Below are 26,154 nucleotides of genomic sequence, written 5' to 3'. Positions count from 1 at the left end.
ATAGCATATAAACCCCTTTGACATAACTAACCAGCCTTCTCCACAGCCTCCAAAATAACCCTAACCATCTCCTCGGTATTCTTCAAATCAAAGGGCACCATATGCTTCGACCCATGATCAAAGAACCCCGCCTTCTTCGGCTCACAAAGCCCATAAAGCCTCACCCCCTCCTCAAACAGCGAATCCGCCTTGCCCACAATATTCGCCGTCGGCACCGTAATCGGATACGTCTCCCGCGGCGCAATCTGCTGCAACCCCGAACTATCCCACGGCGCCGCACCGCAGATAAACACCGCCACCTTGAACAGCGGCGGCTCAGCCGGACGCGTCCTGCTGTGATGGATCAGCAATGAGGCGGCAAGGGCTGCACCCTGTGAGAAACCCATTACTGCATCGAAGGGGCCTTGCAATGCGATGAATCGCTTGGTGTGCTCGATTGCTTCGAGCATGCTTGACCCAGGCGGGTTTGGGCCGCGGTTGTAGTGGTTGTAGAAGGGGCCGTCGACTATGCCTTCGAGTTCTGGTTTGGTTAGTATGTTAGTTGGGTTTCTGAGAGACAGACTGTAGTGTAGGCTGGATGGACTTGCCTTCTTCGACTTTGGCAGGGATCTTGCCGTTCATGAATTTGAACTTATGGCCATGTTTCTCTAGTTGTTGGCGTAAGCCGCCGGTTTGGATTTCGAAGATCTGGTCATGGTTAGTTTGGTGTTGGAGCTGTTGTTGTATACGGAGATACATACTTCGCCGTTTGTGCCGCCGCCGTGGAGACAGAGGAAGCGCATTTTTTGAAGCTTCTTTTGGATTGGTTTTGGAGCTGACGAGTAATTGGAAATTGATCACAAAGCTTCACTGGAATGTTCGGCCAGTTTCTTACAGCTGGTCCAAGGTCGTTGTCAAATTGATCGGCTCTTTGTGTTTCACTTGGCGGAAGAAAAAGAAAGCAGGAGAAGAATTGGGAAAGTGCTTTGCATAAGTTCTAGGCAGGGGATCATGCTACTTAGTACTGCGTACTCCGTACATGCGGGGGTTACAGCGCCAGCTTGGCGGTGTCGGAGGTTTACTGCATAGAAGATCTAGTTGGAGTCAGAGGGGAGAGTGTTCGCCATTGAATGGCGTCGGGGTAAAACAGTCTGTGGTACGGAGTACAGCTTCCATACCCATGTCCCTAAGGATGTGAGTAGTCTGCTTTATATTGCTTGTTGTAATTCTGTCTTAATTATAAAATAACCAAATGACAACAACATTGAACAATATGACAATGTCTATGTTCTATCTCGTAGGGTAGGTAACCTTGGAAGGCGACTTAGCCTGGACGCATTCTGAACGAAGGAGAACCCTGCGGGCCAATAGAGAATCCCGCCCAGATCTTGGAAGATGGAGGCAAATCTTTCTTTGTTCAACATCACAGGGAAATGGCGACGATCTGCCTCGGACCAATTTGGTCCATGGCCTGGCTAATTAAATCCTTCCCTCCAGCCGAAGAAAGCGGAGATTTAAACGGTACCTGACTCCAAACCAAGTCTCACCATATTCCACCCCCCTTAAACCTGAGCAATGGATCTCCGTGATATAATAGCCACTCGTGGCTTTGCAACATATAGTCTGCGTCATCCGCTCGAGGCAATGTCAAGCTTCGGCCCGACGCTGAGCGAAGCGACGTTCGGCTTGTTGGGGACAGCATTCAAGCCAGAACGCGACATCCGCGACCTGGACGGCAAGGTCGTCCTCGTCACAGGAGGTACACATTAGCCCTATACAACCCCACATTCAGTCGACTGACATGGCAATAAACCAGGCAATGCCGGGATAGGCAAAGAAACCATCCTCCAACTCGCCAAGCACCGCCCGTCGCGCATCTACATGGCCGCCCGCACCGAAAGCAAAGCACGCGAAGCCATCGAATCGCTACAAAGCCAGCTCTCCTCGCCCGCTGATATCCGCTTCCTCCCTCTCGACCTCTCCTCCTTCAAATCCATCCGCGCCGCCGCAGACAAGTTCCAGGCCGACAGCGATCGGCTGGACATTCTCATCCTGAATGCAGGCACGATGGGCAACCCGCCCACCACGACGGAAGAAGGGTTCGAGGTCCAGCTCGGTACAAACCACATTGGACACTTCCTGTTTACGAAACTGCTTCTTCCTACCCTGCAGAAGACGGTCGAGGTGCAGCGCGCAGAGGGCGAAGTTCCCGATGTCCGGGTCGTGACTCTCGGCTCGGCGGCTCACGCAGTCGGCCCTGCCACATTTGAAGAGATGACCTCCACACCCGGCTTGTTGGCCGTCAGCACCTGGACTCGCTACGGTGCTTCCAAATCAGCGAATATTCTCTTTGCGTCCGAGTTGGCTCGTCGCCACCCAGATATCTTGTCGGTTTCTGTGCACCCCGGTGCTGTGGACAGTGGTCTCTACGGTCATGCGAAGAATCTCAGTGCGGTCATGAAACACGGCGTTAATGCTACTGGTTCCCTGTTGTTCCGGAATGTTACTAGTGGAGCGCTGAATTCTCTTTGGGCGGCTGGTACGCAGAGAGAGAACCTGGTCAATGGGGCTTACTACACCCCCGTTGGATACCGCAGTAATGGCACTTCGGTTGTTCAGGATGCGCAGCTGGCGAAGAAGCTCTGGGATTGGACGGAGACTGAGATTTCTAAACACATCTAAGCTGCGAGCACCTGGGATCTATATGTAAAGGGTGTATGATATGAACTGAGATATCTCTTGCCATTTAGCTTGCTACCTTCTCTCATTTACTGCTTACATTCTTTCAGTTTGCATCTGGTCATATTGTAAGCCACCGGGGAGGCAAATGTTGAGCGGGATTTGGGGTTGTGAGGCGGCATTGGAAGGAGGTACCAAGTTTTGAGTACTATAAATGATCATATTAAGAATATTCCGACGGGTTTTGTGAAGAGAACCATGAGAGGAAGTGGGTTGACTCGTTGAGTAGTCTGGGTTGATTTGAAGCTATACAAGTATTAGGGTTTAGCCCATCAAAATATCCCACAATCGAATTGACCGGCAAATACGCAAAATCATGGCCAGATAGAAGAATATGATCAGTATAGCAATAATATAAGTCGTAAAAAGTGTAGATAATCGTAAAACAGCTGTCCGTCCATCTCACGGGATTAGCGAAGTTTGACCCAACTCCCCACACAAAACTCTCGAAGCATCACCGATTCCACCCACTTCACGATCTTCCCTCTTAACCATCTCCCTCAACCACCACCTTTTTTTTTATAACGGTACGCATCCACGAAACTCGAAATTCTCAATTTCTTCTTGAATTTCTGCTCGAATTTCTACCTTTATTCACGAACTTACCCGCTAATCCCGCGCCAGGCGATCACCCCTCCCGACTTCATCATGGATCAAGCAAAGTTGGCTAGAATGCAGGCCAGTGTGCGCATTGGTAGGTTTATATCTCTTTTCAAGAATTTCTAGGCGCGAGAGATGATCGGGACAATGAGGTGGAGCTGCGATTTCGTGGAATTGGTCCTGGAGCTTGGTGCTCACATCTCGAATCATCTCTCCTCCTGAAAACCTCTTGTATTGCATTCGAACGCATGAATCCAATAACTAACTCGGTTTCTCTCGATAGGGTACGTAAAATCACCATATCTCGACTTGTCATCATCCCGAGCGATCACTTCCTGAGGAATCGAAATTTCGAACTGCAATGCCTGGATTCGACACAGCCGATGGTCAGACTACATCAATCTCGATTCCCGCTCGGTTCCATGCGACAACGCTATATCCGATCGACCTTGAATATACATGGCGCATGGGCTCGGGATATCCAGTCTGACCCTCGGCTTCTCATGAAACCTCGCATTCCTTCGATCCCTCCGACCCCCCCCTATCCATAACCCCCACATTCACACAAAACCAATTTACCCAATCTACCCCCAAAATTACATCTGCTCGACGAACCAACCAAACTAACTATCTGTATAGTGGCAAGGGTACCCCCCGCCGCAAGGTCAAGAAGGTCGTCCGCAACTCCGGCGCCGATGACAAGAAGCTCCAGGCCGCTCTCAAGAAGCTGAACGTCCAGCCCATCCAGGGTATTGAGGAGGTCAACATGTTCAAGGAGGATGGCAACGTCATTCACTTCGCCAACCCCCGTGGTGAGTAGCAGCCAGTCATTGTGCTCCACGTCCGAACCCTCAAAAGCAGAGAAAACGGACAGCAAAAGAGAACAACCCCCACTAACCACTATGCAGTCCACGGCGCCGTCCCCTCCAACACCTTCGCCCTGTACGGTAACGGCGAGGAGAAGGAGCTCACTGAGCTCGTCCCCAACATCCTCAACCAGCTCGGCCCCGACTCCCTCGCTTCCCTGCGCAAGCTCGCCGAGAGCTACCAGAACATGCAGAAGCAGCAGGGTGATAAGAAGGATGACGAGGATGAGGATGATATCCCCGATCTCGTTGAGGGCGAGAACTTCGACAACAAGGAATAAATATGCACTGGGCGAGAATCGAATCAGTCTTTAAAATACTTTACTGTCTATGATCAATGAAATCTGAGCTCCGGTTGAGAGGGTTTTTGTTGATTCGTTTCTTTCTGAGTATAACTGCGGATAGCATGTTCTTTTCTCTTGGGATCTTGAATGGGTTGATTCCAAGCCGTGTCAAATTCTACTAACGAGGGATCTCGCTACGTACAGAATCATTCGTGACGGTGCATAGCCACTGGAAACATTAAGTATGGACGGTTTCGCCTTTTATTGTTCTACAGCACTCCTAAAAAAACGCGTAATAGTCCCTCGACAGAACAATTCATTATGTCTGCATCGGATGCAGCTATCGTACACATCATCCCAAATTTCACCGCCAAATCGACTCCATCCCCCGGGCTCCGCGGCGCGGCAATCTCAAAGCTTGACCTAGCAATACCCCGGACGTTATGCAGATCACGGAGACTTCACAGTCATGGCGAATATCCCGAAGTAATAGACGAAAAAGGTACAATTCCATTGTCAGAACTCGATATACCCTTCGTCTCAACTATCCTCCTTCAATCCACACATATCCGTTTTCAGGTAATAGTCAAACGCATACCAGAACCGCCAGTAAAGGCCAGACTTTTCCAGGTCGAGTGTACCGTCGTCGCGGAGAATCGGGCCCTCGCCCACAATGTCACCAGTGAACCAACTCAGAATAGGAATTGAGCGCAGGATGCGCTCGGTCATGGTAGGTTGCGGGGGGAGCGCCTCGAGCAGCGGGCGCAGCTTGGTACGACGGACGGACGGGATATGCGTCATGAACTCATTATCCTGAGTTTGTTCGCGCTGGGCGGGTGCTCGGCGTTGGTGAAGTGTCTGATCCGTAGACGATGCGCCCGTTGCCCAGGTTGACGAAGAAGAAGTTGTGTTCACGGTGCCGTGCTGGAAGGAGGGGGTGGCGGTTGCGGTTGCGGAGGTTGCAGTGGAGGACGTGGTTGCCTCGGAGGCGGCGACGGTCGAAGAATCGAACGAGTAGTCTACATCCTCTGGTACATCGGGCACGCTGGCGAGGTTATTCATACCAAAGGAGCGCGGCAGTGTCCCGCGGTCCTGGTCCTTGCTGGAGCTGGAGAGGAAGGTGGTCGAGTGTGAGGTTGTCAAGGTGCGCGGTGCTCGGTTGCGAATTCGACTATTTGCCGAATCCGCAGGGATGGGAATATCCTCTGCTGGGCCGTGGCCGTGGTATAGCTCGCAGTAGACTAGATGGCCGTCGATTTCCTGTGGCGAGTAGAAGCACGCGCGATCGGCGGATTGCGTCGAATCGTATGTGACCTTGATCCAGTGGTGGCCGCCGGCGTAGACCTTTGCTTTGCGGTTCGCGTCCGCTGAGAGATTCCGGATGACGACGTCGCCGCCGCTCAAGAGCTGGGTGTAGTTGTTTGTTGAGGTCGGGTCGTTGCGAGGGTAGTCTTCGCAGATCATGCCCTGTGAAATGCGCTCGTATTTGTCGAGGACCTTCCACTCGCTGTCCTTGCTTTTGTATCCATAGAGTATGCACTCCGTTGCGACCTTCTCGGTCTGCTTTCGGGCGTTGTCGAGACTGGACGATGATGATGACTTGGGCAGGCCTGTTTTCTCGTCCTCCTGCTGTTGCTGGGAGAATAATCGACCGAACTCGGCTACGTTGGGGTTTTCGCGCTTTGCTGGTGTTCCGGTGCGTGTTCGTGAACGGGCTGTGTCGTATCGAGCATTTCTTCTCTTGCCGAAGGGTCCTGATTCTTCTGGTGGTCGGCGAGGATTGCGAGATTCACTGGAAGAATGGGTTAGTTTGCAAGCTGAGGGGCTGGAAGAGACAGTGAACATACTCTTTGTAAACATAACCCCAGGGAAGGAGGTTTCCGTGCTCGTCCCTAGCACGCTCCTCCGGTGGGACGGAGTGATATTCCATGGCGGCAGATGGGATGCCGTCAAGGGATTGATAAATGCGAAGTGGAGAGGTGTAGAGAAGTGAGGGAGAGAAACAAAAGTAAAAGCTAGCGCAGGTGAGATGAATGCACAGCTGCCCTGGAGATGAGTTTGTCGAACAGCTATCGAGGGAGCCAAAACTTTTGGTAAACAGTGGTTCGCCGGGCTACGGTCACGTGATCCTATCTATAGCAAAATCGCCTCATCTACTTCCATCTACCTCCAGTTCAAGATCATTTGGTTTTGTGTCATGAATTTATTTCCAGCTTTAATGGATCACATGGAACGATCTTTGGGACTCGGGTCCAGGTTAATCTCCAATCGTAAGTCGTAATATCAACATCTGTGACGAAAACCATAACCGTATCAAACACTAAACGAGATCCACGCCCCGTGGATATATCTTATGACGCTTAATTCCTAGCTCAATTTTGATGCAAGAATGAAATTCCCCTTGCTTCTCCTTTCAAGCCGCACTGTTCTGCAAAACCTCCCACCTCCTGCTTTCGTTGACGAACGTATTCCACGAAGCGCTTGAGAGAACAGGAGTCTCCAGGACCCGACTTGCAGAATGGCAACGGTACGATCCGATCATTGATATTGATTCGAACAAACGAATCGTCTAGATTTGACGAGCAAGACAACCGTTCGAGTGTGATCCTTGCGCCCATAGGTAGAACAGGAGAAATGCGCCAATCCCGGTTTGCTGCTCTGTTGGTGGTGGGAAGATGTCCATCGTCGCCAGTAAAGAGCCCCAATGCTGTGAGAAATGGAGCAATGTCCCCGTCGTGTACACTGTTTATTCAATTAGCAACGAATCCCATTCACACAGGATGGCTAGGCCTCGCTTACAAACTCAAGAACATACTTCCAGCCTTCGGCCCGTCGTGAAGTAGTCCAGTGGTTGCATTTAACCAAAGCCATCCCATCGCGCCAGCGTAGGGATTGCCCGGGCCTGCGCGGTAATACATGAGTAAGTCGCGGGCATATTCAAAGTTCAACCAGTCCTCCTCGGTGAATACTTCACACCACGGACTTGATCCTCGCACCATGGTCTCGAACCCACACATCTCCTGCATGCTATACACTTCCTGATTAGAAAGTGTCTGTAGGCCGGGATTGTTATCGCGTATCAGACGTTTCGCAATCTCGGGAATGTAGGTATTCTGGAAACGGACAAGCATCTCCATCCCATTGTCATGGCCACGAATGGTATCTTCGAGATAAGAGAGGCAAGTATCCCCTGGAGTCAGAGTGTCTGCCCCTCTTTCAAAGGTCTCGGGGATGATCTCCAACTGCGCTTTTCCAGAGCTCTCCCAGTCTAAGCCAAAGAAGCCAGAGGCGAAGTGACGGGCAGTGTCGACCACACGACCTGAGTCACTTGCCCAAAGCCTTGTTTTGGTATCTTTGGGGACTAGGTTTCCATATCTAGTTCTGAATCTGATGCCGGTCGTGAACCCGCTCAGCGTTCCGGCGTAGGGGCCGGTGGTGGTCAATCTCCCAAAGTCTCGTTCGGGATTGTCGGTGAAATAAGTCCAGTCATTCAGAAAGCTGAGTGAGCCATTCAGTGGTAGGGCTATCCCCTTTACTCGCTCCAGGAATTGAAGATGTCCTGCCATTGGAAATGTTAGAGCTTGCTCACACATGATTGATGGGATGACGTACTGCCTCCGACCGAAGGCGTGGGATATCGTTCCCCATGGCGCGATAGCTAGGTGATTATTAGCGAAAGTGAAGGCATAGGTACCTGGCTGGTACGAAGCATACCAAATGCACTTGGTCTACAGAGCACTCCTCTGGGGCTGCTAGACTATGAGCTAGGTCTTCATTGGTGTTCTCAATCCAGGGACCATTTCCCCCCAAATGATGGAAAACGTTCCATTCGTGTGTTAGATTCTGTTTCGAACTTTTCACCTCGGATTGATCTGGATGAAACCATGTTCTCCAGCTCCCAGAATGGGGAGACACATGTTGTACGGCTGGTGCAATGGATTGGGCAGGAAACGTGACGACGGATACCCGGTAGATAATGAGACCCAACAGAACAGTGATCAAGATTGCCGATCGGTCGAAAGGCATGATATGCTAGATATATTTATCACATCAAGAGGAGTTCGAGAAAAGTCGCTTAGTCCATGGATCAACTGATCAGTTCCAAGTTCCGACCTCGGACGGTTGGTGTCGGCCCGTTTCCAAGATTGGAAGGTGGAGCTGCTTATGTCAATCCTTTTATGCGGCTCTGCTAAAATGGGGCTGGATAAAGACGAAGAACTTAGAATCCCCAAGCATTTAGCATATGTGATTATATCAAAGTACAAAAGGTTACGTAGCAGCCTCGGCAGCAATACTGAAAGCATGCACACTTCCTCGGGGCTCGAAATTTGACGAGTCACGTTCCTGGCTGGTGCTGGCCACCACTTCTTTGGATACTTGACCCCAGCCACCACCGCCAGGTCTACGGGAGTTTGTCAGTATATACCCTTTAAATAGTTCGAATGTGAAGATCACTCACGTATGAATCAGAATCCGTTCGCCAGGTTGAACAACCAGCTCCATCTTGCCACCGATATTGATCATTCTGTCTGTTCCATCCAGCTCTTTTTTCAAGTAAAGATTCAAGCCCGCCTCTCCAGAGCCGCCTCCAGCTAAACCATAAGGGCGATACACACGTCGTTCACTGAGCATAGACACCGAAAGAGGCATGCGGAATTCCAGTTCCCGGATTACCCCATCACCACCACGGTAGCGACCTTTACCACCAGACCCCTCGCGGATGCCGAATCTGCGAAGAATAACCGGGTACCGCAGCTCGTAGACCTCCGCATCTGTGATGCGTGTGTTTGTCATGTGGACATGCACGCCAGAGGTGCCGTTCCATGTTGGACCAGCACCCGAGCCACCGCAGATAGTCTCGCCAACGCCGAAGCCAGGTATCTCGATACCCGTCTTGGGATCGACGCCTCCCATACCGAAGGAAATTATATTGCAGCAGCCCTGGGAGGCAGCGCAGGCATTGAATGCGCCCAGCACAACATCCGTAATACGCTGCGAGGTAATGGGATTACCCGCGCAGACGGCGGCATGGCCAGAGGGGTTGATAAGTGTACCCTCGGGAATGATCACATTTACCGGGGCAAGACAGCCCTGGTTGAGTGGGATGTCAACATCAATCAGTGCCCGCAGACTGTAGATGATCGCTGAATGGGCGATGGCTTTGGGGGCATTGAGACAATTGAATGTTTCCCGGCCAGTGCCTGTGAAGTCGAAGTCGGCAGAGCCGGTCTCGGGATCGATGCGGATTTCTAGTCTGATCTCGGTGCCGTCGTCCATGAAGTCCGAGAATCGAAGGGGCGCACCTTGGTTCTTGCGTCCGATGGATTTGAGAAGATCGCGGACGGCGACTTCTGCGTTGCGCTTGATTGCGTCCATGTAGAAGTGGACTACTTCCAAAGTGTTGTCTATCACTAGCGCTTCTAGCAACTGTGCACCCTTGTGGTTGGCTGCAATGGCGGCCTTCAAATCGGAGACGTTGTCATTGTAAGTTCGTGTGCCGCTGCAACCAGGATACGAGGCGGGCTCATCATATAGGAACTTTCGGACGATTTCCTCGTCAAAGCGGCCTTGTGATACTACCTTGAAGCCCATTGTCATGGCACCTTCTTCATAGAGCATCTTGCTGTTCGAAGGCATAGAGCCCGGGGCGATGCCGCCAATTTCAGCTGATAGATATTTGTTAGAATCACACCAGACAAGGTAGGAGCCTCGTACTTACCATGGTGACCGCGGGAAGCTACATAGAAAATGATATTCTTGCCCTCATTATCCCAGACTGGGGTGATGATGGTGATGTCGGGCAGATGGGTCCCGCCAGCAAGTGGATGGTTGGTGAGAATGTGATCGCCCGGTTTCAGATTACCACCACATCGTTCATGCTGATACCGGACAGCATACTCCATGCCTGAGGAAGGATTAGCATGGTTGTCCCTCCGGAGACATAGGAAGGTTACAAGATGGTCTCGACTTACTTCCCAAGTGCACAGGCACATTCGGTGCATTCGCAACCAGTTTTCCATCGGGAGAGAACACAGCACACGAAAAGTCCAGTCGCTCTTTGATGTTTGTTGAAACGGAGGTCTTTTGGAACATGCGACTCATCTGATCAGCAACAGACATAAATCGATGGCCGAAGATAGACAGTTTGATAGGATCCACGACGGTTGCATCAGCAGTCTGCTTCTTGGAAGGCTGAACATCCAAAATTACATGTCGGGACAGAATTGTTGCAGTGGCATTTGGCTCAACAACGATGGTCTGGGTCTTGTCGATTATCATCGCGGGTCCTCGAAGAACATAGCCAGGCTTCATATTATCCAGAAAAAAGACAGGCGTTGTCACTTCACCGACGCTGGCGAAGTATACAGGGCATGAATCATCCTGCTTCTCTGAACCCACGGGCATCTTAGCGACTGATTTGAGCTCTTGTTGAGGCGCCTCTGGCGCGATAGAGGTAGCCTTCCCAACACCTCGGACTCGGATATCCTCAACGAGGATGTTGCGACCTGGGAATGTGAAGGAGAACTCGCGCTCATGCTCTTTGACGAACTCAGCGATGAAGTCACCATGTTCAGGCTCTAGCACCATCAACAGGTTATCGGTTCCCTGATATCGCAGGTTGAGGTAGACTTCATGCTGGATTTGATTTCCTTCAATCCCGTCCGCGGTCAAAGCATCAGTGACCTTAGTCTTGAGCGCAGCAATTCGCTCGCTGACACCCCTCATAGCTGCCTCATCTAGTACACCAGATGCAGGCTCTTGTGACTCATGGACGACGTCTGCAAGAGCCATTCCGTATGCAGAGAGGATAGAAGAATATCGGTGAATGATGACGGTGCCAATGGATAGCGAAGAGGCAATAGCGCAAGCATGTTGTCCACCAGCACCACCAAAGCAGGCCAAGTTGTGTGCAGAAGTATCGTATCCCCGGGCTTCCGTGAGGGCTCTGATAGGCTTTGCCATAGACTCATTGGCAACTTGAATGAAGCCAAGTGCAATCTCTTCTGGGGACTTGTTTTGTCCAGTCTCGGCGTTGATTTGAGCTGCGAGTTCCGTGAACTTCTTCCGGGTGACCTCGATATCCAAAGCTTCATTCTCATTGGGACCGAAGATCTTAGGGAAGTATGCCGGAAGAAGGCGACCGAGAAAGAGGTTAGCATCGGTCACTGTCAAAGGGCCCCCCTTTCGGTAGCATGCTGGTCCTGGATGAGCACCTGCGGACTCAGGACCGACAGCGAATAGTCCATGTCGCCAGAAGAGAATACTTCCACCGCCAGCAGCAACTGTATTGATGTCTAATTGGGGTGCCATCACGGTGACGCCAGAAATGGTATTCTCAAATGTGTGTTCCAACTTTCCGTCATACCTTGAGACGTCTGTGCTAGTACCGCCCATATCAAACCTGAAAATTCGTTAGTAAAGGCCAATTTATAGTGCGAATATGAAGGTCGAGTCACCCGATGACAGGCTTTCTGTCCGTTTCATCGAAAGAAGTTCCGGCGTAGCCCACGACACCACCCGCAGGGCCAGACAGGATTGCACGCAGACCAGTGAATCTATAGCAGTTAGCTTGATTCAATCGCTGCATTGGCGGTGGCTGACAACTTACTTTTCAAAATTAGCTAGACCGCCATCACTCTGCATGAACTCGCAGCGTGTATCTGCAGAGCTGAGTCCATCTTTGAATCCTTCGCGAAAGCCTTGAATATAGCGTTGAATGACTGGCGTCAAGTATGCATCTGCAGTAGCCGAAGCACCGCGAGATGTCATCTTGATCATAGGCAGCAGCTGACTGGACAGGGAGATCTGCGTGAATCCAATCTCTTGTGCAATCTTCTCAATTGCAAGCTCATGATCTTGGAATGTGTACGAGTGAACCAAACAGACTGCGATAGAGCGATAGCCCTTCTCGTACAGTTGCTGGAGATTCTGTCTTGTGCTTGCCTCATCGAGCGGTTCCAAGACACGCACCACCTCTCCACTGACCCCCTTCTTCAAACAGGCTTCTGACTGCAGAGATCTCTGAAGACTCTCTTTGTCTGGAGTGGGGTTTTGCTGATAATCCTCAATTGTGACCCGCTCATCGATCTCCACAACGTCCTCGTATAACACATCAGGACGCTGTATATTCAGCGCAAACAGTTTCGGCCGAGACTGGTTTCCGATGCGCAAAGCATCTTTGAATCCCTTTGTAATCAGGAGCGCATGTCGCTCTCCTTTCCGCTCAAGTAAGGCATTGGTAGCGACTGTTGTACCCATGCGAATGCTCACGTTTGAAAAGTCGGCGGTTGTGAGTTTTTGATCGCGAGGGAAGGTCTTGCCTGTTGCCTGTTCCAGTATGCGTCGGATACCCTCAATCGGAGCATCCGCATAATTTGCTGGATCTTGCGAAAGCAGCTTGACGACGACCTCTTCATCGCGTCCATCAATGATTCCTAGACAATCGGTGAAAGTACCACCGCGATCTAGAAGCGTATTAGTCTACCTGCTCCATTAATGGAGATAACCCAGTATCCGTTGTCACATGCTTGAAGCAACTCACCGATAGCGATCTTGATGCTTGGAGCTTCTCGTTTGTGAGGAGACATGGTTAGGCGATATGTCTGATTAGATGCTTATTGTGAGTGCCAGGGCCAAAGGCTGCCTTTTATCTACCATCACCTAAATCAACCAGCAGGTCGAAACGAAGTAAATCACACCCCACGCACCGCTATCTCGTCTCTTTCGGCATCTGACCGAGACAAAGCGGAGGTGGAGAAACGGGGACAAGAGCCGCTGATCAGTCGCTCCGACCTTCCTGCTGCAAGCAAACCCTAATTCACGGCCCCATTGGAGATAAGCATCTGAGCAAGTATCTTCCACCTTGTTTTGGGGTCAATTGAAGTATAAATCACCTCGATTAGAATCGCTTACCCTGGTGTATACAAGCCCCGTTACTACCACTTCCTGATACCCACGCATTCTCTATACGATGACGGCCAACGACAAAGGGCCAGCTAGTCCAGATTTCCAAGTCGCACTCGACCAGGAAAAGATTCAAGCCGTCGGCATTGAGTCTCAGACCCCAGTTGATGGCAAAGATGTCGCAGCACAGTTTCTCGCTCACCTGGATCCGACTGTCGCAGCAGACCCAGTGAGTGAGGCCGAATCACGCCGCGTGTTATGGAAAATCGACCTGATCCTCATTCCCCTGATCATGGTGACAGTAGTCCTGGCCGCCATCGACAAAGTCATCATCTCAAACGCGGCCATATACGGCATGAAGACGGACACCCACTTGACTGGCGACCAATACTCGTGGGTAGGCTCGGTCTTCTACTTTGGATACCTTGCCTTCGAGTACCCAGCAGCGCTGCTCATTCAACGGCTTCCTGTCGCCAAGCTGATATCAGGGTTGGTTGTCAGTTGGGCAGTCCTGTTACTGTGCACCGCGGCAACGCAGAACTTCGCGGGCCTGGCTACAGTGCGCTTCTTGATGGGCATGACGGAAGCCGCTGTTTTTCCCATTTCCAGTATTCTAACTGTCATGTGGTGGAAGACCAGCGAACAACCGCTCCGTGTCGCTTTCTGGTTCAACCAGTTGTCTTCTGTCTTCTCGGGCCTGGTGAGCTACGGTATCGGTCAGACGCACACCGCACTAGCACCATGGAGGCTACTCTTCGTAGCGTTGGGCTGTTTTACCCTCATCTGGGCTGTGGTGCTATTCGTCTTTTTGCCTGACTCCCCGGTGACATGCTGGTATTTTTCTGATCGCGAGAAATTCGTCTGCCTCGAGCGTGTTAAAGACAACAACACCGGCATGGAAGACAAAACCATCAAATGGTACCAAGTGCGCGAATGTCTCCTCGATCCGAAGACATGGCTTTTGGCGCTGTTCTCCCTTGCCCAGAATATCCCCAACGGTGGCCTGGTCACCTTTTCCGCCATCATCGTCACAGGTTTGGGGTACACGCCGCTGATCACCACCGTCCTGGGTATCCCGACCGGTGTCCTTGCAACAGTATGGCAGATCCTGCTAGGCTTCATTGCTGCCAACGTCCCCAACTCCCGCTGCAACATCATCGCCCTGGCCAACCTGGTGCCTATGGCCTGCGCCATCTTGATGTGGAAGCTACCACGCGAGAACCAGCAAGGCTTGTTGGCAGCATACTACGTCTTCTATACCTACTGGGCGCCGTACGTGCTGTCGACTTCACTTCCCATGGCGAATACCAGCGGGCACAGCAAGAAGCTCACCATGAATGCGATCTTTTTCTTGGCGTATTGCATCGGCAATATTATTGGGCCTCAATGCTTCCGTGCCACTGATGCTCCATCGTATTCTAGGGGATATGAGGGTCTCCTGGCGTGTCTGGTTGTGGCGATTGCGTCTATTGTTTCCTATGGACTTCTTTGCCGATGGGAGAACAGTCGCCGCGATAAGACAGGGCAGGAGACTATGGAGTTATCGGGGGATGCTGCGTTCTCGGATCTGACGGATAAGGAGAAGCAGTCTTTCAGGTATACTTATTAGTGTGGTTGGTAAATGGAGATGTGTAGTTTGACCATAGTATCATACAAGAGCCAACCCCGGGCTGCGGCCCGGCAAGAGATGAATCACCCAAGTAACACGTGAAGCGTGTACGTGTAAGTGTTAACTATACAAAAGGTGGCCAGGAAATGAGTACAGTCCCGGATGATCTCTCTCAGTTTTGTCGAAGTAATGATTTAGTCTCTGCGCCCTTGCTGTTCGATCAAGCCGACATGGATGAGAAGCCGTTCTTTTCTTCCCTTGCCCTTGTACATACAAGGAATCTGGTGAATTTGTAGGAGACAGACGATGCATGAGTACTATAAGGCATTTGTGTCACAATCTAGGTTGGGACTCGAGAGTCTTAGTTTTATGCGAGAAAGGGGATTTGAGAATGAAAACGTGAATTCAAACGAGAATTGTAATTGGAGCAAGCTTGAATGGAGGAGTAGGTCTATGTATAAGGTATCCGTCCGTACACCAGCGATCCTCCCGGTGTGTATGGAAATATTAAAACAGTAGAAAAGAGACCAGCAGAAGACAGTTTAGATTGATTCTTCACAGGGCGAGCGATGTTCCTGCGGGAATTGGCGCCTCGATTGCAACCTCAGGCCGCAGCGATCATGCACGAGCCACGCCTTGTAACAATCGGCTTGGCACGTTTGACCCCAAAGACAATGGAGCGGTCGTTGACTCGGGCTTCATCCCATGACACACAATCCCATTATCCTCAGCTCACGGATGTTGCGGTGGATGTCGATGTCGTCCGGGACAGGAGCATGGACCCGCTTTTCAAAGTTGTCAGGAAGCGCTTCATTCCCGCTTTGTCCCCAGATCTCATCATGTCGCTGATTTTGTCCATTTTGTCCCCGGATGGTTCAGAACCGTTCGAGTCTTCAGAACCGTTCGGGATCACGGGGAGGTGATCAAGCTTGACCGAGTTTCGTATAGTCAACGTCGTTTCTCGCTCCGCATCCAGGGCAGGCAACGGAGACTCCATCCGCGTAGCCACAAACGGCTTCGCAATCGACCTTGGCACAATGGACCCCAACTGTCCGCAGGTCCAGGCCAGAGACGGATGGAGCCCCGCTGCCGCCCAACTGCATTGCTCTGGGAGGTACTTCTTCATCCCGAGACGTCCCATGGGGAGACGGAATGCGACCTTCCACCCCATGACCCAAAGAAGAAGCAGGCAGGCTGGGCTCAAGCGACTCGCGGGTCTTCTTAAACCGCTTTTCCTTTCGCTTTTGCCATTTCTTCTGCTTCTTCTTTGTTGGCCCCTTCGTGTTGTGGGCCACAACAGACTCTGATGCAGATTGCCCGATGCCAGAGCTCATGCTCATGCAACAAACGCAGAATCACTCGCTCCAGTCCCCGGGACCGGGAGCACATGCCAACAATCCACTCGTCCACTCGTTAGGGGTCAACAACTCACGACCCCTCCCCCCACCCCCCACCCCCCACCGCCCCGCAGCGACTTGTACCGAAGATTAAGAGGGCGTGGAGGATCTTCTCGGACGGTTGGCGACGGGGCGACGGGGGGATGGGGCGGATGCGAAGTTCCGAAGTTCCGCGATCTGCCAGGCCTGCGGAGACTATCCGAGACTATGCTAAGATGCCTCATCACTCAGCAGTCAAGGGTAAGGGAGTGAGAAGAGGACATCGGGGAGCGACCACTACCATCACTGGCGTGGGTCGAGGCCTGGTCTCTTCGAGAGGGTGGTGAGACTGGGAGTTGAAGTGTGCTGCACGGACTCTCCGTGGGCAGAGCTTCTTGTCGATGGTGACTTCGAAGAGGGAGGACAGTACAGTCGAGCGGATTGCAGCTCCCAATCGCGAGATCTGCTGCACGGACACTCTGCGATACAGCTATTGGACGGGGTGAAACGGCTATGCTGAGGGAGAGAGTCAAGACCGCACTTGCATTGAACACAAAGAATGCATTCGTCAACCCTCACACTATTCTCCATGAGAGAGCGATGATGGCGCTCCTCTCATCTACACGACGGCGGATCAACGGTGGTCATCGGACGTCCTAGCCTCCTAGGGGACAAAAGAAGTAAGTGACGAGATCACATAAGCGGATTGACATCCTTGTCGGGCGACACTTACTGCACAGAAACTTATTTATGTGGTGTTTTCCGCCGATCCCCAATTGGACAGCTGCGTTGCTGAGATTTGCGATTTGAGGTAGGGTGATTTCTTCGAACTCCGGGAGGTTCGAGATGATGGCTGAGATGGTGGCTAAGCCATCGATGCGACCGTGAATTGACGGTGCTCATCAGCAAGATGCTGGATCTCAATGGCACCCAACCCACTGCCAGAGTTGGACGGAGAAGGGAGCAGCGATAAGGCAGTCGGATCATTGTCCATTGGAGATGGTTTGAGATCCCTATCTTCGAGGCTCCAAACAACTGTCCTTGAGGTTGAGATAATCAGCGCCACTGGTGTATTCACACACGCGGCATCCAACTGGAGCTCCGTCCCACGTGGATCAACGGAGAAGCCTCCTCGGTCTGTGCGTCGTCTGCAGTCGTCAGTATCAACTCTCGTCATGGAGATGATCTGCACACTCCGGGTGATACATGATAGGTGAAAGGAGGTGGGGGATCCTTACCAAGAGAGACCAGGGGCACTTGACCCCTCGAGGCAGCGAGGCAGCCGAGGGAAGGACGCTTGGGGCACTTGATCTTATGCTGGGAGGTCATCAGGCGCCTCATCAACCGATTCCGCTCATCACATCAATCAAGAAGCTCGTTGTGACAGGTTTATTGTTTGGTGTGGGGATGAAGGTTGAAGGGATCGATTGAGAAAGGGGAAGATGAAGTGAGAGGAGCACTTAATATACCATCCTTGGACGACTAAGCGATTGCTCCTAGACCCGCCGGGGATATGAACAGAGCGAGCGCATTGGAGGGTTGTTTCACATTCTGCTTTCGTGAGGCTGTGTTGCGGCTCGCTACGTTGCGGCTCACACTTCACGACGACATCATGCCCTTTGGTCGTCACATCTTGAACAAGGGCCTCCCGAGCTAGGTAGGTGGATAACTCACCCGCTTCCTTTCCTCAATCGGTTGGTCTTCTCTCATTTTTACTCCGGTATATCTACCTACACGATACATGGGATTATGGAGTGTCCTGGGTTGACTGGTGGGTTTGCTAGTCGATCAGACCAACTACAAGAGCCATGGAATGGTTTCAGTCAACCATCAGTTATGACAAAGTGAAATGTGTCCCGATGAGTCGTGGGGTGCACTTCTCATACTGACATTCATCTCAAAACCGAATTAGAAGCTGAAAGTTGGCTCGGCAAAACTGAGAGCAGCCGCAAACCGGAGAGGAAGATGAGTCGTTTGATCGATGGTGAATGCATCAAACGACATTCTACACGCTGCAGGGCCAATAGCCCGGTAGCTCGTATAAGTACTCCTTTGGTTCCTCCCGACTGATATATAAGTACCCAGGTCGGCCATATTGCCCGCCTGGTGGACGCTTCGATTAAAGTAAGTTATATTCTGCTTTCCGGCGTAACCTATGCCAATAGGTATTGTCACAACGAAGTCCTCGAATTACGACTGTAATTCAAGCGAGATGCAAGCGAAATGCAAACGACAAACGAAGCCAAAACCTGTCACACCAACCTATTTCCCGTCTATCTGCCGTAATTTGCGGTTAGTCGCTATTTCAACAGAATATCCGCATTACGCTGGGCAGCATACTTGATGGAATGTCTTTCGGCTTTCCGAACACCTTGGCCAGCTCTCCGTTATCAAAAAGAAAACCCGTAAAGTTAGGCGCGCTTCCTTGTAAGTCTTCGTCATGTAATTCGTCAGATGTTGCGCATATTCCAAACCTCCATCCTAGCCCGACTCCCCGTCTATCCAGGTCAAGGCGAGAGGATCACCCTGTTTGGCAGGTCAAGGTGGGTAGCTGATAAGCTTTGCCCTGAGCATTATGGGGGCTTCGGGCAGTCGCAGAATTTATTAAAGGGTCTTTGGTGTTGTCAACGCTCCGTTGGAGAAGTAGTAGACTAGGTATACAGGAAAAGGTAACTATAGTTCGTCAACTTCGTCTTCAACGTTTGGGAGAGGTAGGTAGTAGATAGTCGGCTGATGCGAGTCGCAAATCGCAATTGGACTTCGTAGGGCGTCAAACCCTAGTTCGCATCGACGCGTCTGGGAGTTTGAGTCTTGACTGTCTTTGTTGTTTCTATGGGTAAGTCACATGTTGATTCAGGCAAGATTTGGTGGCTTTGGGTTACCACATTGGAATAAGTCACAAGGCAGTGGAATATGACCGGATGGAAGCTCTAATTACCACACTCTATGGCTGTATAGATTTTGTTTAGGAGCTCACTGTCACTGAGGGAAAATACATTGGGATTGCAGCATAGTTAAGAATATTCCAACCTTCGTAGGCCTGTGAGGTGGCCCAAGGTTGTATCCAGAAGCCTGACTGCTGATTGACACCTCAGGCGTTAACCCAGCTTCGACCGCCCTCGATAGCAGATTATTCTGCCTCATGCTGATCGGCTTCCCAAAGGTTTTTTTTGTATTCTCAGTGATTTCCACAATATTACAGGACAAAACCAGGAAGCCTTTTGAAGTCATGGCATCCTCGGCAACTACTGGCAACCCGATGCCTCCATCATTATCTATGCCACCATCCCAATTCGCCCGCCTTCAACCTCACGCCTACCTTCGCGCCCACCTCTCTCCTCCATCGAGCGACCAGCCCTCAGTCCGCGCAAACGGTCGCGCAACCTCACAATTCCGTGTCACATCTGTCAATACCGGCTCTTTAACGCACGCAAATGGCAGTGCCGTCGTAAGAATCGGCGACACAACGGCTGTCTGTGGCGTTCGCGCAGAACTCCTACACACAAGTGATATATCTTCCTGGGGTGTCTCGCAAGCCCCATCGAAGCAAAATCCCACCAACACCAATGAGGCAAAAGACTCCAAATCTGAAGATGAGGATGATCAAGGCCAAATCCAAGATCTGAACCTGCTTGTCCCCAACCTTTCCCTCAGCACTGGCTGCGCGCCAGGCCTTACACCCGGGGCACCGCCTTCTGCTCTCGCCCAGTCACTCTCCCACCAAATCCTTTCCCTCCTGCACACCACCAATCTCGTTCGAGCAGATGACCTGCGCATCTGGTACCAGCCACCTAATTTCGACTCCGAAGAATTCCACAATCCGGGCGAGGGAATGGAGGTGGACACAGAACAGAGCGGTGGCCCTGAGCGTGAGATCAAGGCATTCTGGGTGCTCTACATTGATATCATGATTCTTTCCATGGCTGGGAACGCTTTCGATGCAGCGTGGGCCTCTGTATTAGCCGCGCTGCGGGATACAAAGCTTCCCAATGCCTGGTGGGATGACGATAACGAAACTATTTTGTGCTCGGATGATTTTGCCGAAGCGCACAGGCTGACTCTGCGAGGCTTGCCTATTGCTAGCTCATTCTGCTGCTTTGAGGGTGATGCCGCTGCTGGTTGGAGGGCGAATGTCATTCCAGATGCCGAGGAGCAGAAGAAAAAGAAGGGTTCGCAGCAAAAATGGATTCTTGCGGATCCGGATGGATATGAGGAAGGATTGACTCAGGAGCGGGCTTGTGTTGTCGTCGATAAAGAAAACGGAAAGACGATTATCGTGAAGATGGAGAAGCACGGTGGCTGGAACGTGGACAGTGATGATCTGCGGAAGCTTGTGGATGTGTCTTCTCAGAGATGGGATGACTTGAAGCAAGCACTAGAGCAATGCTGATCAAATTGATACGCAATAAAATGATACCACTACAATTAATTCTTCCTAGATTGCTATTTGCGCATTGGTAAACGGAGCTACGCAGAACAGTAGATAGACCTCGGATAATTGTGGAATTCATAACTAACCAAGTAACTGATTTCACAGATACATTGTCCATGTCAATGGCAGACATGAACGACCACCTCGTTAAGTTGTTGAGTTCTTGTTCATCACGCTGCGTCGCCTTCTCTTCAACGGCGGTTCGTCATCCCTATTGCGGTCCCTGGATACACGTACTTCCTCATCCTCTGTGTAGGAGGGCTTTGGCAGACTGTCCTCGGCTTCAGATGGCTTGCGAGGAACTGAGATAGAGAATGACACCAGCTCCGAGTTGTCGCGGGACTTTTTGGGGTTCTTCGTCTCAACTCTACCCTCTTCTTTCTCCGATGATTTCGCATCAGATTTTGAGTCGTCGGCTGCCTCGCCTTCAGCTTTCTTGGCCTGTGCTGTATCCTCGGATTTTGGCGTGTGCATAGATTCACCAGAGAAGAGACGCATAAGGAGACTCTTCTGGTCGCCGTTAGAAGTCTTGTCTTTGACCTCATCCTCGTCCTCCTTCTCCTTATCATCTTCTTCCTCCTCAGCATCAGAGAACTCCCACATTGTGCTTGTCTCACCTCGAATAAGCGCAGTACCCCAAAGTGAGATCAGCACGCCTGGAACCAGATAGAGAAGAGCTGGTTGGGCATGATTTGAATATTGCATGGCAAGGAGGGTTGTGACCATCCCAAAGACATAGCCGATTATACTGGCCTTAAAGTAGGTCTTTGGGAAAGCCCGAGCATCATGGTAGGGGGGCTGAAGCTCTGGGCGGATTGGCTTGATTGTCGGCGCCCAGAACCGCTCTCCCCAAGCACCGGTTGCCGATTGATATTCAGGCTTGACAGTTGCCTGGTCTTGCGCTTCAGTATGTGGCAACTGAGCGCCTTTCCGTTGGTAATAAAGGAAAAGATCAAATCGAAGAGCCAAGCCTATCATCATACCGGGAATGACAATGTCACCCAACCCAAGCATGGCCAGTGGCACGGAACCAGGGGCATCACGGGAAGTGACCGGGCGAGGAAACAAAAGCTTGATCGGTACATCCAACTTCGTTGCAACAGTGACCATCAATGGAGTGAAGAAAACGAAGTAGATGTCATAAAAAAACAAGGAACCCAGAATGAGGGTTCCTGTCCAGAACGTAGAGGGAGACATGAATTGTAGAGTACCGTAGCAGAAGCAAAACCCAAGGAAGTTGGTCAACCACCACGGGTTTGCCACAAACGCAAAGTATGCTACAGCGGATAACGCGAGGATTCCGCTGGTAATATCGAGAAGGCCGATGAGGCATTTGAGGTCAAACAAACCACGAATATAAGCACGCACCTTGAGACGTTGGTAAGATAGATTTCGGCATCTCCAGAGCAGTCTCAGCACAGTACCTGGGAGTGGGACTCGGCCCAAAAACCCAGGAAGAGGTGAATGCCGTATGGCAGGTGAGTTGGCGGAATTGGTCTTCTCCGATGTGATAAAGAGGCGTTCGGACTGTTTCGCTTTCCACAACCGTCCACCTTGACGATAATATCTCGGAAATACAAATGAACGGATCATCAAGAGCACATCCTTTAGAAATGCAAATGCAAAGAAAAGTCCCATTTGCGAGAAGTAGAAGCCGAGGATCTTATTCAAGATAGCTGGATCTTCCAACCATTTGATCACCAGGTATAGACCACCGAGTGTGAGTCCAGCAGTCAACGGAAAGATCAATGCATCCGATGGCTCAAGGCCTTCCATCTTCTGCAATGGACCATGTCCCTCTTCATCTTCCGTGTCATAATCATCGTTATGTTTGTTGTCCTTCTTCTTGGGCGGTTTGGCGGCGGACGAAGGTCTTGTCAGGGATGCATGTGCACCGATCCAGATGGGGAAAAGAGCGGAAACGAGTAGGTGCCCGTAGGTTGGAAGAAGCGGCCTCAGACGCTCGTAGTGGTAGAGAGCCTGTCCAAGCAGCTCCGCGACAGGGCTGACATCGGCCATGGTGGACGGCGAATCGTAGACCGTAAACACAGAACAAATCACGTATAATTTGAGCGAAGGTATAGAAAACGAATGTATCAGACCATGATGGCGACCGAATTGCAATATAAGGGTGATTCTTTGAGTTGATCGCCAAGGTACTGGAGTCCTCCGAGCAGACGGGCGTAGTGACCATCAGCATCTGAGGTCAAGTCACCGCCTTCCACTCCGCTCTTTCTACATAATGCGGCTACAAATCCTTCTGGAACTGAAGTGTGCATGAAAGCGACTTGCGTCTTGAATGATGCCCTATAATCTTGCGCTTTTATTTCTTCTGCATGTGGATCTAGTAATCAATGAGCCATTTACATGTTTAGGAGCCTGTTATAGGAGATATCTGTAAGCCTGCTGCCCTGCAGCTAACTATCTGACCGGGCCAGTTTTCTGCCAGGCAAAACTTGCCAAAAGAGATGGGAGACTGGAATGGTCGTTGTCTTCCGCTGTAAGCCAGCCGATCCTCAAACTCCCGTCCTAGCTTTTCTCTCTAGCTCTTTGCTGGACAATTCGCAGTGAGATATCCATAATGACGACTGAGGTGGCATTTGACACGTCTATGGTAAATTTCGCTTTGTTTTCCACGCATGATTCTTCGCTAACCACCCCCCTCCCCGCAGGGCTCCTTCACCGTGGAGCTCTACAATACCCATGCGCCCAAGGTATGAGCCCCTCTGCCAGACCTCCCAGGGACCCTTTACTAATTATCTTGCTTTCCAGACATGCAAGAACTTTTCGACCCTCGCCCAACGCGGCTATTACAACAATGTCATCTTCCACCGCATCATCCCTAACTTCATGGTCCAAACTGGTGATCCCACCGGCACCGGCCGAGGAGGTAGCTCCATCTATGGCGAGAAATTCGAGGACGAGATCCGTGGAGATCTGAAACACACAGGTGCTGGAGTTCTAAGCATGGCCAACAGCGGGCCAAACACTAATGGCAGTCAATTCTTCATTACTCTTGCGCCTACACCCTGGCTGGACGGGAAGCACACAATCTTCGGCCGAGTGAAGAGTGGCATGCGAGTGATTCAACGCATGGGATTGGTCAAGACTGGCGCGGAGGACAGGCCAGTGGATGAGCTGAAGATCATTCGGGCTCAGGTGGTTGAGTCAGAGTCACAGGAGTGAGGGCCGCGCACGGTGTGGCTTCATCTGCGAATATAGGAGGGTTGGACACAAGTCTCTCTTGCGAGGAAGCGGCGCAGGAACGTGCTGTCCAGATTTGGAGAGCTTACAATGCAGCTGCCATACCCGTGGACGGGTTGCAGGCAGGCACAACATTCGGCACGCCCGGCAGGAGCCATGCTTGGGATAGCGGTGACCCTCGACTTGAATCGAGCAGCCGCAGCTGCTGCAAGCGAGCAATTTTGGTCTCTACAATGAATTATTAGAGTAGCAAAGCAAGCTACCACTCCGAATAATGAGATTATGAATGTATCACTACAAAACGAACCGCTTCCATCAGATGAATCCATCCAGAGCAGCAGATACAGAGTGACAAGAAATCTTATCTACCACTCCCATGGACGAGCTCCAGTGAAGGATCCCGTCAACGAAAACCAGGCTACGATAGAATAGTAGCCTGTTCTGTGCAAGCACTGGGAGTGGTATGGGAGAAAAAGTGTTCCGCCGAAAATTCAGTTAATATAGTGCCTCAGCCTAACCGCTTTTGGAAAAGCTTAGTAATTTCTACTGTAACCCGAGGCGCCCATCCTTGGCGGCAGTGTTTGGCCTATTCCTGGCCATATTTGGCTTGCACATAACCCGCCATCATGGGGATAAATACTTACCTGGTCTATTCAGCCTTTTAATAGGCACATAACTAGTATGTAGATACCAGATTTATATACATTCGAGCCGAAGTACAACCAGTTGTTGCGCGATATAGCATATTCACTTGAATCACTTGTACTGTCCCTTGGTATTGCACTGATTTTGTCCATTTGCTTCATTCAACAATTGAGATTGCAACCGCAAAACAGGCCCACGAAGCCAGATCAACTGTCCACGTGCGCAAACGATGAATTGTCAGCCAGCCCTCGAGGTCCTTGGTCGATAAGCCCTGCGACGTGTCCTCCACTACAGCCTGGATCTTGGGCGCAACAGCCGGCACAAAGAGAAGGTGACTGGCTGCCAACAGCGTGCCAGCTGTATACCAAGACAGTGAGGCCGAGCTACCCAGACCAGACTTTCGCTGTGTCAAGATATTGTATCCGCCTCCCGTCAGGGTCAGCGCAAGAAGGCCCAGCACGCGCACGACACCTGGGCCGAAGAAGACGCCGAAATAAGATGGCAGAATTTCATTGCTGCGGGTGCGGTGTTCGGGGTGGAGGAAGGTGTTCAGGAAAAAGTCCTGGTCGAGCGAGTACCAGAGCGTGCAGGTTGAGGTGATAAGTGGGGCTGTACGTAGGAGTGTACGGGGGTCTAAGATGAGTCCGGAGGCCATGATGATCGAAGTAGAGGGCAGATGGCGAGAAAATCCACAACAGATAACGAGGCAAGTAGAAGGGGTGCACTAGTAGCGAGAGTGTTGAGGGATGCTGTGGTTGTGGAGGACGAAGGTGGTGTCAGATCTGAGATCCCCTGTACTCCGTGTTGCCTGATGCAATTGGAACGATCTACTCCGTAGCTAGGCGGACAACCCTGTAGGTGCCCCGACGTGGTTGGCCGGGTTTTATACTGGCAGTGATTATCATATAAGCTGAATTTGCACACGCTTTATGTTGAAATATGTCCCAATAGGCCTTCAAAGGTCCCCAAGGAATGCTGTAGCTTGTCAGGCTGTCGATCGCAGCGACCAAGGGTCCAGATGCTATTTGCGAGCGCAGGAATAAGATTGATGCGTTCTTCAGGATGCTGACTGTGGAATTGCTTTGGTAAAAGTGAAGTTCAATGAGAATGTGAAACCTAAACCAACGCGAAAGACCGATCCGAGGGAGCTTCTATGCTAAAGGTGCTGAGAACCGTCGAGCACTCGAGCTTGATATGTCTCGCGGGACGGTAGTTATGGATAGACACAGGAGGGCTGGGCCTGCTGGCTCGGAATCTCTCTCAGAGCTTGAGACAACATATTCTAGGCCTGGTAAGATGCACCGAGACAGTTTAATCATACCAACCGTGTCTTGGAGCTGAATGCTGAGGGATTGTGGTGTTGACTGAAGTGGGGACCTACCTGGTGACCGCCTTGGCGCGCACTTCCCGCGTTTTTCTCCAAATTTTCTTCTCTTCTTCTTCTTCCTCCTCCAATTCCTCTCCCAACCTCAAGTCCATGGGCTGTTCAGTATTCAAGCTTGTGAAACAACAGACT

The 26,154-nt window shown here is 51.2% G+C and overlaps 11 protein-coding genes across 11 annotated transcripts; 5 read left to right on the top strand and 6 right to left on the bottom strand.

Annotated features, from left to right (window-relative positions):
• Positions 1-26: 26 nt before the first annotated feature.
• Positions 27-782, bottom strand: N7515_002345 (uncharacterized protein; the record flags this gene model as incomplete). The annotated part of the gene is made up of 3 exons (XM_056663089.1): positions 27-520; positions 588-687; positions 741-782. 3 exons carry the CDS (start codon positions 780-782, stop codon positions 27-29), a joined length of 636 nt encoding a protein of 211 aa, XP_056525202.1.
• A 772-nt stretch (positions 783-1,554) lies between these two features.
• On the top strand, positions 1,555-2,661 carry N7515_002344 (putative short-chain dehydrogenase/reductase family protein; the record flags this gene model as incomplete). The annotated part of the gene is made up of 2 exons (XM_056663088.1): positions 1,555-1,738; positions 1,796-2,661. The coding sequence occupies 2 exons, from the start codon at positions 1,555-1,557 to the stop codon at positions 2,659-2,661; spliced, it is 1,050 nt and encodes a 349-aa protein (XP_056525201.1).
• Positions 2,662-3,679: 1,018 nt separating this feature from the next.
• On the top strand, positions 3,680-4,465 carry N7515_002343 (nascent polypeptide-associated complex subunit family protein; the record flags this gene model as incomplete). Its single annotated transcript, XM_056663087.1, has 3 exons — positions 3,680-3,735; positions 3,958-4,130; positions 4,227-4,465. The coding sequence occupies 3 exons, from the start codon at positions 3,680-3,682 to the stop codon at positions 4,463-4,465; spliced, it is 468 nt and encodes a 155-aa protein (XP_056525200.1).
• A 543-nt stretch (positions 4,466-5,008) lies between these two features.
• Positions 5,009-6,398, bottom strand: N7515_002342 (uncharacterized protein; the record flags this gene model as incomplete). The annotated part of the gene is made up of 2 exons (XM_056663086.1): positions 5,009-6,260; positions 6,316-6,398. The coding sequence occupies 2 exons, from the start codon at positions 6,396-6,398 to the stop codon at positions 5,009-5,011; spliced, it is 1,335 nt and encodes a 444-aa protein (XP_056525199.1).
• Positions 6,399-7,263: 865 nt separating this feature from the next.
• Positions 7,264-8,034, bottom strand: N7515_002341 (uncharacterized protein; the record flags this gene model as incomplete). Its single annotated transcript, XM_056663085.1, has 1 exon — positions 7,264-8,034. The coding sequence occupies one exon, from the start codon at positions 8,032-8,034 to the stop codon at positions 7,264-7,266; it is 771 nt and encodes a 256-aa protein (XP_056525198.1).
• A 703-nt stretch (positions 8,035-8,737) lies between these two features.
• Positions 8,738-13,056, bottom strand: N7515_002340 (uncharacterized protein; the record flags this gene model as incomplete). The annotated part of the gene is made up of 7 exons (XM_056663084.1): positions 8,738-8,870; positions 8,928-10,134; positions 10,188-10,373; positions 10,441-11,870; positions 11,926-12,024; positions 12,078-12,933; positions 13,011-13,056. The coding sequence occupies 7 exons, from the start codon at positions 13,054-13,056 to the stop codon at positions 8,738-8,740; spliced, it is 3,957 nt and encodes a 1,318-aa protein (XP_056525197.1).
• A 383-nt stretch (positions 13,057-13,439) lies between these two features.
• N7515_002339 (uncharacterized protein) lies at positions 13,440-14,981 on the top strand (the record flags this gene model as incomplete). The annotated part of the gene is made up of 1 exon (XM_056663083.1): positions 13,440-14,981. The coding sequence occupies one exon, from the start codon at positions 13,440-13,442 to the stop codon at positions 14,979-14,981; it is 1,542 nt and encodes a 513-aa protein (XP_056525196.1).
• Positions 14,982-19,586: 4,605 nt separating this feature from the next.
• On the top strand, positions 19,587-20,747 carry N7515_002338 (3' exoribonuclease family protein; the record flags this gene model as incomplete). Its single annotated transcript, XM_056663082.1, has 1 exon — positions 19,587-20,747. One exon carries the CDS (start codon positions 19,587-19,589, stop codon positions 20,745-20,747), a length of 1,161 nt encoding a protein of 386 aa, XP_056525195.1.
• Positions 20,748-20,936: 189 nt separating this feature from the next.
• N7515_002337 (aspartic endopeptidase) lies at positions 20,937-22,808 on the bottom strand (the record flags this gene model as incomplete). The annotated part of the gene is made up of 1 exon (XM_056663081.1): positions 20,937-22,808. One exon carries the CDS (start codon positions 22,806-22,808, stop codon positions 20,937-20,939), a length of 1,872 nt encoding a protein of 623 aa, XP_056525194.1.
• Positions 22,809-23,370: 562 nt separating this feature from the next.
• On the top strand, positions 23,371-23,975 carry cyp1 (putative peptidyl prolyl cis-trans isomerase (CypC); the record flags this gene model as incomplete). The annotated part of the gene is made up of 3 exons (XM_056663080.1): positions 23,371-23,403; positions 23,462-23,503; positions 23,562-23,975. 3 exons carry the CDS (start codon positions 23,371-23,373, stop codon positions 23,973-23,975), a joined length of 489 nt encoding a protein of 162 aa, XP_056525193.1.
• Positions 23,976-24,795: 820 nt separating this feature from the next.
• On the bottom strand, positions 24,796-25,293 carry N7515_002335 (uncharacterized protein; the record flags this gene model as incomplete). The annotated part of the gene is made up of 1 exon (XM_056663079.1): positions 24,796-25,293. The coding sequence occupies one exon, from the start codon at positions 25,291-25,293 to the stop codon at positions 24,796-24,798; it is 498 nt and encodes a 165-aa protein (XP_056525192.1).
• Positions 25,294-26,154: the final 861 nt, after the last annotated feature.

This window comes from Penicillium bovifimosum (assembly GCF_028826915.1).
Source record: "Penicillium bovifimosum strain IBT 22155 chromosome Unknown utg000002l_segment0_segment0, whole genome shotgun sequence".
Lineage (NCBI taxonomy): Eukaryota > Fungi > Ascomycota > Eurotiomycetes > Eurotiales > Aspergillaceae > Penicillium > Penicillium bovifimosum.
Note: the sequence above shows the minus strand (reverse complement) of the source record. Positions and strands in the feature narration are given on the sequence as shown.